The sequence below is a fragment of the Phoca vitulina genome, unplaced genomic scaffold (assembly GCF_004348235.1).
Source record: "Phoca vitulina isolate PV1807 unplaced genomic scaffold, GSC_HSeal_1.0 scaffold7, whole genome shotgun sequence".
In the NCBI taxonomy this organism is placed as follows: Eukaryota; Metazoa; Chordata; class Mammalia; order Carnivora; family Phocidae; genus Phoca; species Phoca vitulina.
This window is the reverse complement of record NW_022589710.1, coordinates 1,177,826-1,198,534: the sequence shown is the minus strand read 5'-3', so window position 1 is coordinate 1,198,534 and position 20,709 is coordinate 1,177,826. Positions and strand designations below refer to the sequence as shown.

Below are 20,709 nucleotides of genomic sequence, written 5' to 3'. Positions count from 1 at the left end.
AGGCCCCAGAAATAAGCCCATCCTAGAGGGGATCTTGGAGATTCAGTCTAACACATTCATTTTTCAGCTGAGGAAAATTAAAGGCCAGGGATGTTAAGTGATCTGCCCAAGATCAGAGAGTGAATAGGAGATAGTACTAGGTTGTCTCCTACTTTTTTTTTTTTTTTTAAAGACTTTATTTATTTGAGAGAAACAGAGATGGTGAGAGAGCATGAGATGGGGGAGAGGGAGAAGCAGGCTCCCGCTGAGCGGGGAACCCATATGGGGCTCAATCCCAGGACCCTGGGATCATGACCTGAGTCGATGGCAGACACTTAACCAAATGAGTCACCCACGTGCCCGTCTCCTACTTTCTACCAGGCTACAGTTGACTAAAAACAGACCCCGCCCAGTTGGGCAGACCAGTATAAATCCAAATTCATAGGAACTCAGAATCAACAAGGATTTAGTGATGTAATAACCTAATTATACCCCTTCTTCATGACACTACCCAGGAATGCAAACACAAAATTAGGTCTTCATGAAATCCCAAGCCCTTATGAAAACTCCAAGGCCTGAAGGATCTCCCACCAACAGAGGTCGTTCTATGGACAGAATATAAGATCTCAGATACATAATTCCTACCAGTCCCTTGACTTAGGCTGGTATTTCTGTGGGATTCTCATTCTTTTGGTCTTCAAGCTAGGAATATTCTATTTTTTGGCACTCCTTTGCAAGCTCTTTGTAAAAGGACCGGCCTTTACTGACTGGTAAACTGGGGCCTTAGTTGAGGGAGGGTCAAAAAGGCTACAAAACACAGGACTATACTGATTCTTCACTCTGCTATTCTCTCCAGATAAACTCTAACTCTGTAGCTGACCAAAGATCGGCCCTATGTTTATACTATTTTAGAAAGAAAAGAAAAACATTCAGAAGCGGAGACGAGAGTAACTTGTGGATGAGGAAAGGTTCTATATAGCTTTTACTACTGGCAAGCACCAAAGGAGGTTTCCTGAACCACCGATGCCACCTGGTGGCCAGCAAGACACATGAACAAAACAAAACCCACATACTTAAGATGACTTGAATTCAATTAAAACAAATCATACACGAAATTTGGGCAATGTGGGTTGGAAGAGTTGATTACACTACTCTGATCTCCCAATATTTTTTGTTAAATAACCAATTTACAGTTTCTGAAGAAAATATACTATCAAAGGAAACTGTATAAAGCCAAACTTCTCTTACTCCCCCTCCAAAATTTCATCTTTCCTTTTTCCCTTTTATCACCCTCTCACCAAAAATACCCCACACCCAGTGATTCCAGTCATACAATACATGTGCAAAAGGGGCTTTAATTCATAAGTAAAATCAATTTTATTAATTAATTAATTTTATTAATAAAGATCTTTCCAAATATCCAGAGCAAACAATGAATTTCAAGGAAAAAAAAAAACCTACATACAGTGAAATTAGAAGTATCCCAGGATGACAACAAATATACATATAAATATGTACACCCATAATCACCGTCGCCTCCGAAAACCTGAAAGGAAGGGAAATCAAGAATGAGGCAAAGGACAGCTGGAGAGGCTGAGGGGACAGAAAAAAAAGAACACCTAGAGAGAAGGGCTCAAGAAGGGTGGATCCCCTGGGCAGTACTCTCTGCATCCTCCCAGGACAAAAGACTACAGGTAGGAATGAAACTGAACCAGGATAATGGTTCCTTCAAGTGGCACTTCCACAGTTCTACTTAAGGAGGCCTGAACACAAACTGTGGGAGCTTAGAGTTAGAATCCAGAAATCTTTTTTGTGAATGATGCTGATTTTCAACTTGACAAAGAAGAATAGCGAAGCCCACCTCTAAAGAGATCAATGCCCAGTAAGGAAGAGATACTAGGGGCGTTGGTGAGACCTAGGACAGCAAACCCAGACAGCCAACGTCCCAATTTGTACTGCCCACCCTGCACTTCACCATCCAAGTCCTAGCCATCCACTGACCTTTTTTCTTCCGACCTTTCTTTGGTATTTTCTTCCGCTTCTTAACAGGATTTTGATCCTGGAGACAGATGGAGAAGTGAAGGAATGGTAGTGTACTTCCAAGGGTTAACATCCCTCCCCACACTCTGCACGGTAACGAGCCCCAATCCATGTGGCTGAAATCAAGGAGGCTGTCTCCCACCACTGTACCCACCACCTTACCTCATCAAGATGAGGGGTTCCTCCTGTCAAAGCACTGATGTCACTGAAGTGTGTGAGAGAATGGAGCTGTGAGCTCATGACATTGGCCCGTTTTCGCCGTCCTTTCTCGCGTTTACTGACACTTAACCGCACCATCATGCTCTCCTCATAGTTAATCCTGCCACAGAAACACAGACAGTTTACAACATGTTTAGTCCATACATACAGAAAGCTGCAGCCAAGAACCTGGGCCCCGGTATTTACTCACCCCCTGTTCATATAGTTCTCAAGAAATTTCACAGCAAGTCAATAGAGTATTTAAGGGCAAACTAAATGTCCAATATTGAGCTTCCTCAACGAAATGTTCTGTATGCTAGAACTTCCCTCCTCCCTAGAAATGAACTCACAGCCCATCCACAAGAATACTTAAACTGTTATTCTAGAAAACTCTTCTACTTCACCTTAACAAACAGGATTCCCTACATGGGCCCCTTCACTAAAATCTATCAACAGAGACTGTCGCCAAGGCAATATTGGTGAGTCTGTATTCGTGGTACAACTGCTTTTCTGTTTTTCTTCCCTGAACTTATCTAGCACTCTCAATGCCATTATAAAAACCTGGCTTCATTGCCTTCTGCACAGAAGTGAGAACTGTGATAGCAAAATACAGAATTTTTAAAGCCCCACGGGGTGGAATTGCACATATTCCTCTTCCTATAGCATTTGTTCAGCCTCAACAGTTAGGAAAAAGAAAACATTCTTCCTCTAGTTCCTATTCTGTACTTAACAACCCTCATTCTTAGAAACCACCAGCCCATCTTCCACTCCACTTTCTCTACAATGTGAGTTCTCTTGGTACCAGACTTAATCACATTCATACAAAACATAAGGACAGGCTTCTATGGCGTAGAAAACAATTTCCAATTGCAAGGACTCAGACCTGTGTTGATCCTCCTGACTTTGGCGAGTAACATGAGGATGCCGAGCATCACGGATTTCCTCTGGAGCATCTGAGTACTGCTCCTTCAGTTCACGAATGACAGAGCTGCTCAATGCCCGTTTTTTGGCCCGTTCTAGGCGCTTCTTCTCCCGCTCAGCTTCTGTTTCATCTATGTGATAAAAATCCCCAAGGGTTATCCCAGAACAGAGAAAAAGGTAAGAGAGACGCAATTAATGCTGAGGAGGCAGCAGCCACAGTTCATACCATAATGTACTGGAACCAAGCGTGGTGGAACATATTTCTTAACTGTTCCTCTTGCAGATTTCTTCCCTGAAGCTTCAGACTGGCCTTCTTCTGCTTCGTCTTCCTCCTCATCCTCAGAGCTCAACTACAAAAGGAACATAATGCCCATAAACTTAACAAGTGTTAGACAATAAGAAAAACCAAAGCTGAAGTACCCTGGGAATATAAACAAAAGCAAGAAAGGATAATCTCATACTCTACATTCTAAGGCACAAGAGTAATAAGAGAATCCCAGGAGATCCAGGATCACCACAAGGCTCATTCAAACTTAGAGTCCTCAGGAAAACCAGGATAATGCAACTCCCTACCTTGCTCATCATATTGCTGGGATGAGGCTTAAAACGGAGTGGGTCGTTCTCACCTGAAATAAAAAACCCAAGAGATCTTACAAGATTTGGAAATTTATGACGGTCCCCACATAACCTTATAGTTTCTGCCACTTACTGAGGCTGCCTGTCACTGCAGTCTTAACTAGTTTGTCAACTTGATACTTCAGTTTTTGGTCCAACGGACGAAGCTTTTCCAAAACCTATAATGTGGTTAAATAAGATTACATTCCCTTCCCAAAATTAAACATACATCAGAGTTCTATATTAATTTGCCAGACAAAGCACCTAAAATATATACAAACTAGAGCAAATGAAGAAGAAAACAGGTTTTTCATTTGGTTTCCTCACTTAATCATGAAAACACCCACTTAAATGAGAGCTATTGTGTGACAGTCCTAGAGTTCAGGCTTTGGAAATCTAGAACGCTAAGATGCCAAGTGCTTCATACCGTGCGAATCTCCACCAGTCTCAAAACTGCAGCATGTCCCTGAAGAGACCCTCCTGAGGCTTTGTCCAGGATGAGATGGGTCAAATCCATAAGGTACATGAGCAGTAGCTGGTCTTTTACTTCCAAGAGACTGAGACCCTGAGGTGAATGGAGAGTAAGAGATGCAAATTCAGTTTTAGCCAGAGAATCAGGAGGAGGGCCTAGGATAAACAGGATAATTTTTTCCAAGTTCAAGTTTTTCCCACATCAGTTCCTATAAGGTATCTGGAATAGTCTCAAGGAGATGATTGTACCTAAAATGGTCACAGAGACAATTATATTAACATGAGAGAGGCAAACCTCTGAGAATTACTGGAAGACAGTAAGAACAGGAAAATCAATAAAGTATCCCCCAAAATGACTACGGCAGGGTTTCTCAACCTCAGAGCCACTGACATTTGGGAATGGATAATTCTTTGTTGTGAAGGCTGTCTGGGCCTTGAGCAGCATCCCTGGCCTCTACCCTTTAAGGCCCCTCCAAATTTTGATAATCAAAATGTCTCCATATAGTGCTGAATCTTAAATTAATTTAATCAAAACAATTATTGATTTTACCCCATACAATGGAATTATGCAATACAGTTAAAAGCAATGATCTACATATACTGACATGGACTTAATCCCATGTCAAGACACTTTCTGCGCTACAATATGGTTCCAATTAAGGCAGGGGAAATATGATGCACACATTTTATTTAATTAATTTATTTAAAAGACTTTACTTATTTAGTAGAGAGAGAGAGAGAACACGTGCACGGGGAAAGGGAGAGGGAGCCTGGAGCCAGACACGGGGCTCAATCCCAGAACCCTGAGATCATGACCTGAACTGAAGTCAGATGCTTAACCGACTGAGCGACCCAGGCGCCTCCACACATTTTATATAGAGACAGAAATCTCAGGAAGATAACACACTATCAACAACTGCTACCCCTGGGGATCCAGATGAGGAAAAGGAAGAAATGGAGTGTGCATACTGTGAAAGAGTTTTCCCATCAAGCATCTACTACTTTTACAATAAAAGAAATTTCCAAACATATACCCCAGTAGTTATCGCAGATTATGGTTATACTGTTTTTAAATTTTCTTCTTTGTGGCTTTATACATCTTCCAAACTTTCCAAAATTAAAAAACACATTATATTTACAGTCAGGAAATCAAGCAAACGTTATAGAAGTTTATTCTTTTACATATAAGAAAGTAGACTTAAGTTATAGTTGTTAAAAAAAAAAAAAAAATCTTTGTGATGACGTAAAATGGAACTGTAAAAGTCCACAGCCCTGGGAAGACCTATTTCAGAGAGGCTAAATATTCTGCCTATGATTACAGAGTATTAGGAGTACAGCTGGGATTCAAACTCAGTCTGACTCTAACACCTAAGCCCTAGGTATCTTTAAACCAACATGCAAAGCTCTTGAGATCAGCACTAGTGTGATAACAGGAGGAGGGGCAAAGATTTTAAAGACAAACAAATTGTGTTTAAGTTTTGAATCAGGCACTTGGTAGTCAAATAATGGGTAAGTCACTTAACCTTATGACCCCAGTCTCCTCATCTGTAACATATACAATATTTCCTTCCTGCCCCAAAAAGTAATTATGAGGCTTAAATAAAATAATATGAAAGCACTCTGTAACTTGTAAAGCGCCTAGTAAGGTTTTGGTCCTGAGAGATAAGTTACTAAATATCTGTTCAATGAATAAACAAATATATAGTGATCTAAGTTTTCTGGTGTGGTGTTTTTGTTTTGTTTTGTTTTGGTAATGTGTCACATGCTCTTCTGACTGCCAGCCAGGTGCCCCTATAGTGATCTAATAAATATGCTGGCAGCCCAGAACAAGTCAAGAATTTGGGAAGTAGGTTCTTTTGACGAGCTTGGACGCTGTCAAGTTCAAATTGAGTTATAAGCATATAAGAAAAACAACAAAAAGAAAACACAAAGATAAAAAAATCAGAAAAAATAAAAATACGTAAGAACGAAACTTGTTGATGAGATGTACAATGAGAAAGAAAAGGCAAAAAGAGAATATATTAAAAATTCTATTAGCTATAGGGGTGCCTGGCTGGCTCAGTCAGTGGAGCACGCAACTCTTGATCTCAGGGTTCCGAGTTCAAGCCCCACATTGGGTATAGAGATTACTTAAGAATAAAATCTTTAGGGGCCCCTGGGTGGCTCAGTTGGTTAAGTGTCTGCCTTTGGCTCAGCTCATGATCTCAGGGTCCTGGGACAGAGCCCCATGTCAGGCTCCCCACTCAGTGGGGAGTCTACTTCTCCCTCTCCCTCTGCCTCTTCCCTCCACTCGTGTACTCTCTCTCAAATAAATAAGTAAACAATCTTAAAAAAAAAAAAAAAAAAAAAGAATAAAATCTTCAACTGATCTCATCTCAGGTCTTGATCTCAGGGTCATGAGTCCAAGCCCCGCTTTGGGCTCTACACTCCACTGGGTGTGGAGCCTACTTAAGGAAAAAAAAAAAATCCTTCAATGTTTCTTACTAAGCTACCATAATGATTTTCATACTTTTGTTGACCTATGGAGTATTTTGCTTAAATATCTTAGGATAAAAGCTCAATACATAAAACAGTATGTAATACCACAGTTTTCCAGTTCAAGCAGGTATGAAGGACCCAGAGCCCTCCTTCTATACTGCTTGATATCCAATGATCCTTAAGAAGGTTCTACAAGACCTTAATTTGAAAACTACCATATTTCAATTTTTTAAAAAAGATTTTATTTATTTACTTGAGAGAGAGAGAGTGTGCAGCAGAGGGAGAGGGAGAAGCAGACTTCCTGCTGAGCAGGGAGCCCAATACAGGACTTGATCCCAGGTCCCCAGGATCATGACCTGAGCCAAAGGCAGACACTTAACCAACTGAGCTACCCAGGCGCCCTACCAGATTTACTTTTAATATGCACACCGTTTTCATATTTTAACATCTCTGAAGTCAGGATGTATCTTTTAATCAATGGAATCTTAATGTTATATCATAGATTAATGGGCAGCATTTTTTTTTTAGTATACAAAATAAGTGGTATGTCCCCAATTAACAGCATCTTAGATTAGATGAAATACGGTAGTAACTCCTCAGTTGGCCGACAAGACTCTTCAGAGTGACTACTCTTCTAGTCTTATTTCCTACTCCCCATCCCACCCCCCAACACACTGTACACCCAACCACACTAAATGACCTCCTTTCCCAGCATATCACCATGCTTTCAGGTCTCTGTGCCTTTGTAGATGCTGTTTCTTTCTGTCCCCTGGACTCTTATTTATTCCTCATAATCCTTCTCCTCTGAGAAGACTTCCCTGACTTCCTCTGCTCTCTGGCAGTTATTTAATCTCTCTCCTGGGCTTGCATAGCACTCATGATGACTCTGTGAAGTGACTGCTATTGCTTATACCTATTGCTTTGATCTGTCTTCTCCACTAGACTTCAGCACAGAAACTGAATTTTATTCATCTTTGAAGCTCTAACACTTAGGACATACAAGACACTCAATAAACCTATGAGGAAAGAACTGCTGAGAACAAGTCAGGGGATGCTAACTCTTCAAATATGTCTTACCTTCTCTGTAGGATAGGCTCTAGCTTGAACTTTTTTTGTCAGAGCTTGTATTTGTGCAGTTACAGCCATCACCTGAAATTAGTCCAAATAGAACAGCTGATGAGAATACACCCAGTCATCTCTGTGACCTATGAAGGGCAAAAACTAAACAATGACACCTAAAAATCATCAGAAACATTGCCTAAAATGCAGTACTACCTTCTTTTCAGTTCTGGGAAAGTATAGGAGAGATGGTTTTTGATACTTCATCAACAAGTACAAAAAACTTTCCCTCTTCTTAAAGCTACAGAAACCATCTTACCAAACCATGGGGGAAGGTAGAGGAACTGGGCCAGTGGTGGTGGTGGTGGGGTGGTGCTGTACCTTTATCTGTACTGGTTGAACTTTCAACCAGTACACCTGGTACCCAAAGGGCAAATCACCACTTTTCCCAGCACTGGTTTCCATAGCTATAAGAATAAAGGAAATTCATTCAGATGACTTCTTTTTGGAGTTTTCTGTATTGCTTTGGATGCGAAATCAATTACTTTGAATTCTAGCCTGAAAAAGTTTTCATTAAGTCACTTGGCTCTCACAGTATTTGGTACCATTCAATACATGCCTTCAAACGACCAAAGTTCGGAGGTGAAGCACACAAAATCAAAGCCAATCCGTCACTAACCCGTCCCAAAGGGGTGACATGACTCACCTGCTCCTGAAGGTTTTTCAAAAGTGTGACGGCACTTGGCAGGTCCGACTCCAGCATCTCCTATGAGAGCGAGAATAAAGAAAAGCCCTTCTTTCCTCAGGATTATGAGAAGACGTGGGGGGTGGAAAACTCTCCTCTCTCCTTCAGACACCCCAGACTGCCGACTTTCCCACTCTAGTACACATGCAGCCTCGCTTCACAGCCGGCCCGTCCTCCAGGTTTCTAGGAGGAGCGGTAGCTTCAGGCCCGTCGCCCCACTGCTGCTCTCACCCCGCTGTGCCAGGAAGGTTGCTTCCTTTCATCACCCCCTTCCCTCGCGCCAATAATTTGCCCTAAGCCGCTGAGGGTTTAGGAAAATCCCACAATAGCTACGCGAGGAAGCTAACTCACGGTACACCCCGGCGCCGCCATCTTCACAAAGCCCGCCTCTTCCGGGGCGGTACTTTCTGAGCTAAGGCCGTGCAATAGACTTGATAGACAACAGCCGCTGGCAAATCTAAGCCAATAGGAATAGTGATCTCTCACTTCCGCCCCGAACAGGATGTGCGGAAGGAGGAGCCACGTCCAGCCAATAGAATGGAAGAACTGACTAACTTCGTCAGATTTAGGGGGCGATCTAATGACGTAAAAATGCTCGTGGAAAGGAGCGCTTGATTAGTGGATTGTATAGAATGTTTGGAGCTAAACCAATAAAAAACGAGCCAAGTGATTGATCGACAGTTAGAAAGGCCCAATGGCAAAAAGAAGTTTGCAGAGCAAACTGAGAACGTAGTGGCTTCCGGGATACCGCAGTACCGTCTTTTTTACTAGCCTGCACTTGCGTGGCCACAACTGACCGCTAGGTGGCAGTCCTCGGCTTCTCTCTGAGGTGGCTGTGTTGCGGATCAGCCATAGCTGGCTGCTGCTCCAATGCAGGCCGCGCGAGATTCCTCACAGACCGCGCGAAATTCCTCACAGACCGCAAGGCCCTTGGATCGACTTTGTGACAGTAGTCTTGTGTGACCCTGGAGAAGTCACTCGGTCTCTGAGCTTTTTTTATGTGTAAATAAGAGAGTTTGGCCAGAGAAGCCCAGAGCCAGGGTTTAGAAACGAACACCCAGGACACCCGCCCTCACCTCCGCGTCGTGTGCAGAGGGGACCCTGTGCAAAGACCCGCCATATGCCACTCCCAACACTCCTCATCCCTACCCGTTTGGGGACGTGAAAGCACGTTTTACAAATGAAGAAGCCAGTTAAGATTTATGTGACATGCCTCCTGTCACACGGGTCCGCAGCAGAACTTGGTCCAAATCCAGCTTGTGTTTCATTATGTCCTGCCTCATCTTTTCTCGATACTTCAGACTATGTCAACTCACTCCTGCTTCTCCCGGGCTCATAAAGTGAATTGGGTCGGTATTAATTGCTTCCATCACCTGCCTTAGGAAGTAAGCACTGCGGAGGTTAATAATGGTCTTGAATTTGTCCCGCAAGGGCAAGCTGACCTCACACTAGAAATCAGATCTCCTGACTTGGAACCGTCTTCTGGAATTAAGGAAGGAATACCCCCCATATCTCAGCCAGGATGGGAAGATACTGGTTTCTAAATCTTTTGCTGGACTCAGGGAGAATAGGTAGGGGTTGTATCCAGTCCCCATGCCTCTTAACTTTGGTTTGCTGCTTCAGGCCCACCATGGAATCTCAGAGTGCCTTGACAACCTATTCATTCTATTAATCAATAATTTTTGTACTGTTTGTCAGGATTTGTATTATGAAAAGTTGCCATTACTTTTTTTTTCTTTTTTCTTTTTTTTTTTTTAGATTTTATTTATTTGTCAAAGAGAGAGAGCACAAGCAAGGGGAGCGGCAGGCAGAGGGAGAAGCAGACTCCCTGCTGAGCAAGGAGCCCCACTTGGGACTCCATCCCAGGACCCTGGGATCATGCCCTGAGCCCAAGGCAGACGCTTAACGACTGAGCCACCCAGGCATCCTGAAAAGTTGCCATTTCAACATAAATTCTCATACTTGTCTTGTTAGGTAACAAATGAGATTTGCCTTTCCTTGAAACTTGAAATTAATCTGTTCATATGCATTATGATGTCAGTGAGGAAACAAATTATGCTGCTTTGTTTTGCTTTTGATGATTAAGTACTTGCCAGTCATTCTTTTTTATAAGAAAATCTTGGAGTTAACAGTGCAGTAAATCCTTGTAAAACTCTTCCAGGACTCAACCAACAAGTATTGGCAAAGAACACGAGATCATTAAATTTATTGTTTTCTTTTTCTTTCAGCAATTCCATACACTGTCAGTCATTAATAACATTTGATGCACTGTAATTCCTATCCATTCCTCTAGATATAAGTTTTTTGTTTTTTGGTTTTTTTTTTTTGCTCTGACTTCTTTCAGGATTTTTCTGTCTTTGGTTTTTGCAGTTTGAATATGATATGCCTAAGTATAGGGGTTTTGTTGTTGTTGTTTTGGTTTGTTTTTTGTTTTGTTTTGTTTTGGTATTTATCCTGCTCAGTGTTTTCTAATCTTTCTAAGTTTCAGGCTTGGTTTGGTTTCTGTCATTAATTTTGGGAAATTCTCAGCCATTATTATGTCAAGTATTTATTCTCCTTTATCTCTTTCTTGTACTTCTGGCATTCCCATTATGCATGTGTTACAACTTCTGAAATTGTCCCACAGTTCTTGGATATTCTGTTCCATTTCTTTCTTTCTTTCTTTTTAAAGATTTTATTTATTTATTTGTCAGAGAAAGAGAGCACAAGCAGGGGGAGTGGCAGGCAGAGGGAGAACCAGGCTCCCCACTGAGCAAGGAGCCCGATTCAGGACTTGACCCCAGGACTCTGGGATCATGACCTGAGCCTAAGGCAGACGCTTAACTGACTGAGGGCCCAGGTGTCCCAGTTCCATTTCTTTTCATTCCTTTTTCTCTTTGTATTTTAGTTTAAGAAGCTTCTGTTGACATTTCTGCAAGCTCACTGATTTCTTTTGTCAGCCTTCGTTTAGTCTACTGATAAGACCGTACAAGGTATTCTCCATTTTTGTTAGTGTTTTTGACTTATAACATTTCTTTTTTTTTTTTTTTTTTAGATTTTATTTATTTATTTGACAGACAGAGACACAGTGAGAGAGGGAACACAAGCAGGGGGCGTGGGAGAGGGAGAAGCAGGCTTCCCGCGGAGCAGGGAGCCCGATGCGGGGCTTGATCCCAGGACCCTGGGATCGTGACCTGAGCCGAAGGCAGACGCTTAATGACTGAGCCACCCAGGCACCCCTACATTTCTTTTTTTTTTTAAGATTTTATTTATTCATTTGAGAGAGAGAGAGAGACTGAGAGAGCACAAGCAGGGGGAGAGGCAGAGGGAGAGGAAGACGCAGACTCCCAGCTGAGCTGGGAGCCCAACATGGGGCTCAATCCCAGGACCTGGAGATCATGACCTGAGCCGAAGGCAGATGCTTAACTATCTGAGTCGCCCAGGCACCCCTGACTTCTAACATTTCCTTTTGATTTTTTTCTAGAGTTTCCATCTCTACATTATCCATCTGTTCTTGCATGTTATCCACTTTTTTCATTAGAGTCCTCAGCATATTAATTATAGTTATTTTAAACTCCCAGTCCAATAATACATTAATCATGTTTTTTATTTTCTGTATATTATGATGATTTGACATCTTAGGGGCCTTGCTAATCCTGGGAAGACTGCCCCTCCCTGAGATAGCTAAATTCTAGAGGTAACAAACAACTCGTGGGTGAGCCCACCTTTCTTATGCAAACCACCCATTCCAAAGCCTGTGTGTCCAACCATCTCCTTTATCTAACTCTAATACATCAAGCCAATATTTTTCCTGCTCTAAGTGACCCCAGGACAGGTACCAGACAATTGGAGACCTCCACTATAGCCAAAAGTTCACTACAAATCATTCAAACTAGCCAATCCTAAGATGTTTGCCCTGCCCTGTCTTGCCTTACCTGCAGAAGACACAATAAAGGATTGTGCCCATGCTTTCTCCTGTCCTTTTGCCTCCTGACTGGCCCTGGTGCTCTCCTGTGTGGCCCTGTGTCTCATAGCATGTCCCCTCCTCTTGGGGATTGTGGGAGTTTACTCTGTCATCTTACCATGCATGATTAAAACAAAATCCTGAGGACATTCGGAGATTGGTAATTGCAAAATCCCTGCCATATATGAATCTGGTTCTCATGTTGCCTTGTCTCCTCAGATTTGGGGTGTCATTTGTTTGTTTGCCTTTTAGCATGACTTGTAATTTTTTAAAAAGATTTTATTCATTTGAGAGAGCACAAGCGGGGGGAGAAGCAGGCACAGGGAGAAGCAGGCTCCCCACTGAGCAGGGAGCCTGACCTGGGGCTTGATCCCAGGACCCTAGGATCATGACCTGAGCTGAAGGCAGATGCTTAACCATCTGAGCTACCCAGGCACCCCATGACTTGTAATTTTTTTATTGAAAACAGATATGATGTGTTGGATAATAGGAACTTAGGTGGATAGGTCTTTCATGTGAGGTTTTATGCTTATCTGGCCAGGAGTTAGGCTGTGTTTACTGTTTGCTGTAGCTATAAGTGTCAGAGATTTCAATTTCCTCTAATGTCCTTGGTTTTGTCTCCTCCATTGTCTTTGGTTTCCCTAGAAACTCCTTCTTAAACAGAATTCAAATCTTTCAGTTCTTTCAGCTATAATCCACACTTATTATACAGGAGCCCTATTGATGTGGTGATATGGTGAAAGGGGAAGCATTCTATCATCCTATGATTAAGTCTCAAGCCTATGCCCCTGGGCTGTGACCTTCAAGAGTGTTTCTCAGGTTTTGGGGATATTTTTCCCCCCCTTATGTGAGACAGGAAGGCTAGAGGGGTCTGGAGTTGTTTCCACTTTTTGGCTATTATGAATAATGCTGCTATGAACATATTCATGCAAGTGTTTGTGTGGATATATGCTTTCTTTTCCATTGGGTAAATAGAAGTAGATGGCCAAGTATTTGATACATGTATGTTTAACTTTTTAAGAAATCTTCAAACAATTTTCCAAAGTAGCAATGCTGTTTTACATTCCCGCCAGCAATGTTTGAGGGTTCTGGTTTCTCCACATGCTTACCAACATTTCTTATTGTCTCTGTCTTTTTTAGGATAGCCATTTTGATGGGTGTGAAGTGTGGGTGTGAAGTGGTATCTCATTGAGGTTTTAATTTGAATTTAATTTGACATCTTTTCATGTGCTTATTTATTAGCCATTTGTATATCTTTGTTGAAATGCCTATTTAAATCTTTTGACCATCTTAAAATTCAGTTGTCTTCTTATTGAGTTGTAAAGGTTCTTTATATATTCTTGACACAAGTCCTTTATCAGAAATATGATTTGCGGGGCGCCTGGGTGACTCAGTCATTGGGCATCTGCCTTCGGCTCAGGTAGTGATCCCGGGGTCCTGGGATCGAGCCCCGCATCGGGCTCTCTGCTCGCAGGGAAGCCTGCTTCTTCCTCTCCCACTCCCCCTGCTTGTGTTCCCTCTTTCTCTGTGTTTCTCTCTGTCAAATAAATAAAATCTTTAAAAAAAAAGAAAAAGAAATATGATTTGCAAATATTTTCTCCAAGTCTGAGGCTTAAATTTTAATTTTCTTAATGGTGCCTTTTAGGTACAAAAGTTTTTAATTTTTATGAAGCCCAATTTATCAATTTTTCTTTTATGGATTGTGCTTTTGGGATCATATGTAAGACTTTATGCCTAACCAAAAACTTTCCCTATGTTTTCTTCTAAAAGCTTTATAGTTTTGGATCTTAAATTTAGGTCTATGGATGGGACGCCTGGGTGGCTCAGTCAGTTAAGCGTCTGCGTTTGGCTCAGATCATGATCCCAGGGTCCTGGGATCGAGTTCCGCATCAGGCTCCTTGCTCAGCAGGGAGCCTGCTTCTCCCTCTGCCTGCGGCTCCCCCTGCTTGTGCTCTCTTTCCCTCTGACAAATAAATAAATTTTAAAAAAAATTTAGGTCTATGGCCCATTTTAAATTATTTTTGTGTATGGTGTGAGGTAAGGATCTAAATTTATCTTTTTGCATGTAGATATTCAGCATCATTTGTTGAAAAGGCATTTTCCTCCAATTGCTTTGGAATTTTTGTTGAAAGTCAATTGATCTAGTTTAGTTTTAAATTTTAATTAAATTAAAATTCAATTTCTCAGTTGTTCTAAACACATTTCCAGTCCTTAATAGCCACATTTGGCTAGTAGCTACTGCACTGGACAGCTCTGGGGACACAAAGATGAAAATATTACAGTCTCTGACCCCAAAAACCTCACAGTCCGTGACACAAAGTTAAGAAAACTGGAACAGTATAAGAAATGAACAACGTGCTAAAAATAAAAAGCAATAGCAGGGAGGAAAGAGAATATTTGTGAACTAATATATTCAAAGAGTAGCTATATGTATTAGTTGGGAATCTCTAGAAACTAAACCAATAGGAGATGTTATAAGGAATTGGCTCACACAATTATGGAAGCTAAGAAGTCCCACAGTCTGTTGTTTGTAAGCTGGAAACTCAGGAATGCTTGTGGTGCAGTAGCAGCCTTAGTCTAAAGACCTGAAAACCAAGGAGCGCCCAGGGTTTAAGGTCTAGTCTGAGGACAGAAGACCAACATCCCTTCCTCCACATTTTTGCCCTGTTCTGGGACTCAGCATTTTGGATGAGGGCCATCCATCCACACTGGGGAGGTCAACCTACTTTACTCAGTCTACTGATTCAAATGTTAATCTCACCTGGAAACACCCTCACAGACATAGCCAGAAATAATATTTAACCAAATATCTGGGCACCTAGCGACTCAGTCAGGTTTACATATAAAATTAATCATCATAGTATACATAAAAGTACTCATAATTATTGACTCAGGAATCTATCTCTTGGCATCTGTTCTGACAAAATCATTCAAAAAGAAAAAGGTGTAAATATTTATATGTATTTACATGTATATATGCATACATATATATTTGTTTGCAGACATTCTAAGTTCGAAAAACTACAGAGGGGGTTGGAGAATGACTGTAAATAGGTACGGGGTTTCTTTTTGGGGTGATGAAATGTTCTAAAATTAAAGGTGATGGTTATACAACTCCAAATACATTAAAAACTACTGAATTATACACTATAAAAGGGTGAATCTTGTAATATATGAATTATATCTCAATAAAGATGTTACAAAAAATATAAGCAATCTAAATATCCAACAAGTAAATTTTCATATTCTAACTCAAATAGCAAAAAATAGCCCCAGAGCTTCATGTATTGATATAGCTTCCTTTATAAGCCAAGCACAATTCTGAACATTTATATGTATTAATTCAGTGGTTTTCAAAGTGTTATCCTCAAACCAGTAACATCAGGTATGCAAATTTGGGCACCCCACCTAATCTATGGAATTGGAATCTCTGAGGCAACTCCCTAAGAAACTGTGTTTCAACAAGCCTTCCATGTGATTCTGCAGCATGGCCAAGTTTGAATTATCACTGAATTTATTTAATCCTCACAGCAAACCCATAAGATTGGCAACAATATTATTGTCCCCATTTTACAGATATTAGTGGAATATCTGCAGTCATAAAATGACAAAATCTAAGATGGTAGAAATATGGAATACTTATTGATAGAACATAAGTTTATGTACATATTGTATGTACACACAGCAGCTATAAAGAAGAATCTCTCTCTCTCTCTCTCACACACACACACATATAAATATTTACATCTTTTTCTTTTTGAATGATTTTGTCAGAACAGATACCAAGAGATAGATTCCTGAGTCAATAATTATGAGTACTTTTATGTATACTATGATGATTAATTTTATATGTAAACCTGACTGAGTCACTAGGTGCCCAGATATTTGGTTAAATATTATTTCTGGCTATGTCTGTGAGGGTATTTCCAGGTGAGATTAACATTTGAATCAGTAGACTGAGTAAAGTAGGTTGACCTCCACAAGCTTCTACTTGGAAAGAAGTAGAGAAATAAGAATAGTTAATGTGATTCGGTAGGAAACCTTGGGTGTCATTTTTGTACTCGCAGAGTTTCAACAAAGTTTTGTTTTCGTGTTTCAGAAGCAGCCCTGTTGAATCGGAAGGTACTTTTACAGAAGAGACTTTTTTTTTTTGTAAATACAGAAAGCTCATTTAATTCACTTCACAAAAGCATATATCTTTTCTGCAATTAATATTTAGAGACCAACTGAATTCACACTAACACCAACCGTAAATAGAGGGATACTTAACTGCAAGAGCTAAAAAAATGCTACTCAACAAAGTTGTAATGGCAACCAACAAACCATTAAAGACATGGAGTCCCAAACATGGCTAAGTGTGGGCACAGGATGGGTCACAGGGGTGACCAACTGCATCTCACAACACCGCATCATGGATAGGGTAGGGTGGGGGGAGGGGGCCTGGAGGGACCTGTTGATATGTTAACTGTGATGCATAAAACTGAATTTTGCAACGGCACAGAAGATACAAATCTTCACCCCTTGGGGGGCTTTATCTGTCCTGGTAGTTCATGCTGCAGTCTGCACCATGTGATGACTGGTAGGAGTGAGGAGGGCCTGAGCTGTGCCTAGAAGGGCAGACAGGAAGAGTCTCAACCAAGTCAGGAAGGTAGGAAAGCCCAGCTTGGGCTGAGAGAGCTGTTGGTAAGCCTGTCCAACGGAGATGGGAGGCTGTGAAGGGATAAGAAGGCACAAGCTGCGACCAGTTTATGAATTGTTTTCAAATGTCAACCAGAGGAGCCTAGGCTTTGTCTCAGAGAAAACATGGAGCCCTGGAAGTTTCTACAAATGACAGATATGGAAGAAATGCATACTTCTTTAGAAAATTGAGTCTGCCAACCATTTGGTGAAATGAGCAGCTCGAAGACTAGTCAAGGTGCTCTTGCAATTATGCAGGTATGAAAAGGGGCCCAGCTGAACAGGTAGATAGATTACAAGGAGCTGAGAATTACTGGATAGGGTCCACTGAGATGGGATAGATCCTGGAGAATGTTGTCATTGTGGATGCTGGAAGGAAGTCCAGACCGGCCCAGCAGCTGATAAAAGGAGTTCATCTGTGAAACAGAGTCAGGAAAATGTTCTAACAAGAGGGCCCTAGAACAGGTTTGGAAAGTCAAGCGACTAGTGGTAAGAACAGATACCACTCACGTAGCATTTGCTGTTTGTTGGGAGCTGTGCCTATAACTTCTTTTTTTTCCTTCGCTTTCTTGAGGTGTAGTTGACAAATAAAAATTGTATGTATTTAAGATGTACTATGTGATGTATTGATAGATGTATACATTGTGAAATGATTACCACAATCAAGCTAATTAATAAATCTATCACCTCATATAGTTACCTTTTTCTTTTTGGTGCGGGGTGGTGAGAACAATAAAGATGTACTCTCTTAACAAATTTCAAGTACATAATACAGTACTGTTCACTATAGGCACTGTGATATATATCAGAACACCAGAACTTATACATCATGCATAGCTGATATTTTGTACCCTTTGAACAACATTTCCCCCACACCCCCAGCTGTTGGTAAGCACCACTCTACTCTGTTTCTAAGAATTGGACCTTTTAGATTCCACATACAAGTGAAATCATGCAGTATTTGTCTTTTCGTGACTTATTTCACTTAGTTTTTGTGACTTTGTGACTTATTTCACTTTTTGTGACTTATTTCACTTATATCACTTATTTTACCAGTTCCATCCGTGTTGTCACAATAACAAGATTTCCTTCCTTATAAAGACTGAATAATATTCCTTGTGTGTGGAATCAGATTTTCTTTATCCATTCATCCATTGACGGACCCTTAGGTTGTTTCCATGGATTGACACTTGTAAATAATGCTGCAATGAACGTGGGGTGCAGATATTTCTTTGAGATGGTGATTTCATCCTCTTTGGATATATACTCAAAAGTGGGATTGCTGGGTCATGTGATAGTTCTAGTTTTAATTTTTTTAGGAACCTCCATGCTATTTTCCATGATGGCTGTAACCAATTTTTAAAATAACTCCATAAACATGATCCTTAAGGCAAGTATATGGGGTAGATATTACCATCCACATTTTACAGTAAAGCTGAGGTTTAATGTTGAGATTCAAAGCAAGGTCTTCCTGGTTCCAAAGTCTGTGCTCTTTCCTCTAGATTAGTGCTTGTCAAACAATAATGGGCATTAAATCACGGAGGGGGGGTGTCTTGTTAAAATGCAGATTGTTTCAATAGGCCTGGGTTGGGTCTGAGGTTCTACAGTTCCAACAAACTCCCACTGATGCAGATGCATCAGTCCATGGATCACACTTTGAGTCACAAGATTTTGCATGATACTTGCTTTTGTTTTTTTTTCTCAGAGTGGTTAAGTAACTCACCCAAGTCACACAGCTGGTCCTAGTAGAGCCAGGGCTTTTGAACACAGGTCTATTTGGTTACAAAATTATGCTCTTAGATATTAAGATAAGCTGTCTCCCTTTATTAGCAGGAGACAGGGTCCCCAGCTTCCAGTCTGGGGCTTAAGGGAAAAATCTAATCCCTGAGTAGATGGAGCCAGCAAAGCTAAGAGGGTCACCAAAACAGGGCCTCTGGCAGATGGAACACGACCAGGGCTCAGTTACCAGACTGGGGCACAGTGTGGGGCCCAAGTCTTAGGAACAAGATAGAAGCTAAGTTTCTGGAACTCCTGCACAGGGGCAAGGACAACTGGATGCTGAGACTCCCAAGTCTGGCCAGAGCTCATTCTATGCCTCCTGCGTTGGGGCTGATCAGGGACAGGACTGACCCTGCAGGTATGACAAGGTATAGCAGAGGAGAAAATGGACACAGGACTGTGAGCCAGGTTACCCTTCATACCTTCCTCCCCAGGATCCTTGGCACTCCCCAGGGAGGCTAGGCCTTCCTAAGGCTCACCCATATCCTTGGGGGCTATAGACCCCATTCCCTGCACTCTCATTTCCCACCCTCCATTGTCTTGATTTCAAGACTTCCTCCCACCTCAGTCCTCCATGTGCACGCTCCCTGTTTGCACGACAGGATGGTTCCATATTTCAGGCCCTTATCTTATCGACCTTGCTCTGTCAGGACCCATAAAAACTGTCTTTTCTTTCTCTTTCTTCTTTTTTTCCATTCATTTTTCTTCCCTTTGATTGGCCAGGGCATAAGGTAGGTCCCTGGGAAGTCAGAAAGCAGAGGCCCTAGTAATGACTCAGTTTGGCGTCCGCAGTGGGGTGTGGGGGGGCCCATGGGAGCAGCACAGAGCAGGGTGAGAGTAGAGAGCAGGGTATTTCAGATGCTTTTGGGCTTATGCTTTTGTATCAGGAAAGCCGCCATCCATGCTACCCCAGCTGTCGGCTCAAGGGCTTGATCAGAGTCATCAACTATATTAGGCTCTTGGACAGAACTTCTGATTGACTTTTGGCTAAAGGCCGGCTCAGAAGTTCCACAACAAAGGACAGGTACAAATGTGAGCTAAAGGATAAGTTACAGAGCCCGAAAGAGAAAAATGACCAGATAAAATTTTGAGTGTGAAAAATGAGACATTTCAGGATTGGCTTTGCCAAAGAAATGATGAGACATTATCACGCCAATGTTAGTGTCGTGAAAATAAAGTCTTGTACACAGATACAGATAATAGCTTCTGCTACATACTAGGATAATTTCCCATGACCTGAGAAGCCACCATGTACCTACTATCACTTCTGCCCCCAAGCAGAGTCTCTCTGTCCAAGTGCCCCCCTCTCCTAAGAGGATGATGTTCAAGGGGCAAAGAAGAGCCAAGGCAGAAAGCGGGTGTGTGTTGGCATCCTCTTAGATATCATTTATCAGCCTCCTTGAGTCATTTTAAAATTCATTTTGGTTCATTTTTGAGAGCTAATTACAGGTTAGCCTCTGGAGACTCTGGTAATCATGCAAATGCAAGTTACTTGAGGAGAGACCCCTGGAATCATTCATGGCTTGAGAAGCCTCCAAAAACTCCAAACATTTAATTTTTGCATATTCCAGTTAAAAAAAAAAAATCTCAATGTATATTTTATCCGTACACATAAAAGGGTCCGGATGGATACCCTCTAACTACTAACCGTGGTCACCTTTGTGGAATGGGACTGTGAATGGTGGAAGGGGCTTAGCTTCTTTTGCCTTATAGAAGATTCATTGTTTGAATGTTCAAAGTCATGAGCATTACTTTTATAACTGGGGACAAAGGAGAGAAGGAAGAAAGAGACTTGAAAGAGAGA

The 20,709-nt window shown here is 41.5% G+C and overlaps 1 protein-coding gene across 1 annotated transcript; it reads right to left on the bottom strand.

Annotated features, from left to right (window-relative positions):
* Positions 1–1,331: 1,331 nt before the first annotated feature.
* Positions 1,332–8,916, bottom strand: NGDN (neuroguidin). The gene is made up of 11 exons (XM_032404770.1): positions 8,858–8,916; positions 8,468–8,527; positions 7,780–7,851; positions 4,181–4,318; positions 3,848–3,932; positions 3,712–3,764; positions 3,365–3,488; positions 3,101–3,269; positions 2,182–2,338; positions 1,981–2,038; positions 1,332–1,525 (listed from the first exon to the last, which is right to left on the bottom strand). Exons 1-11 carry the CDS (start codon positions 8,876–8,878, stop codon positions 1,506–1,508), a joined length of 957 nt encoding a protein of 318 aa, XP_032260661.1. The 5' UTR covers positions 8,879–8,916; the 3' UTR covers positions 1,332–1,505.
* Positions 8,917–20,709: the final 11,793 nt, after the last annotated feature.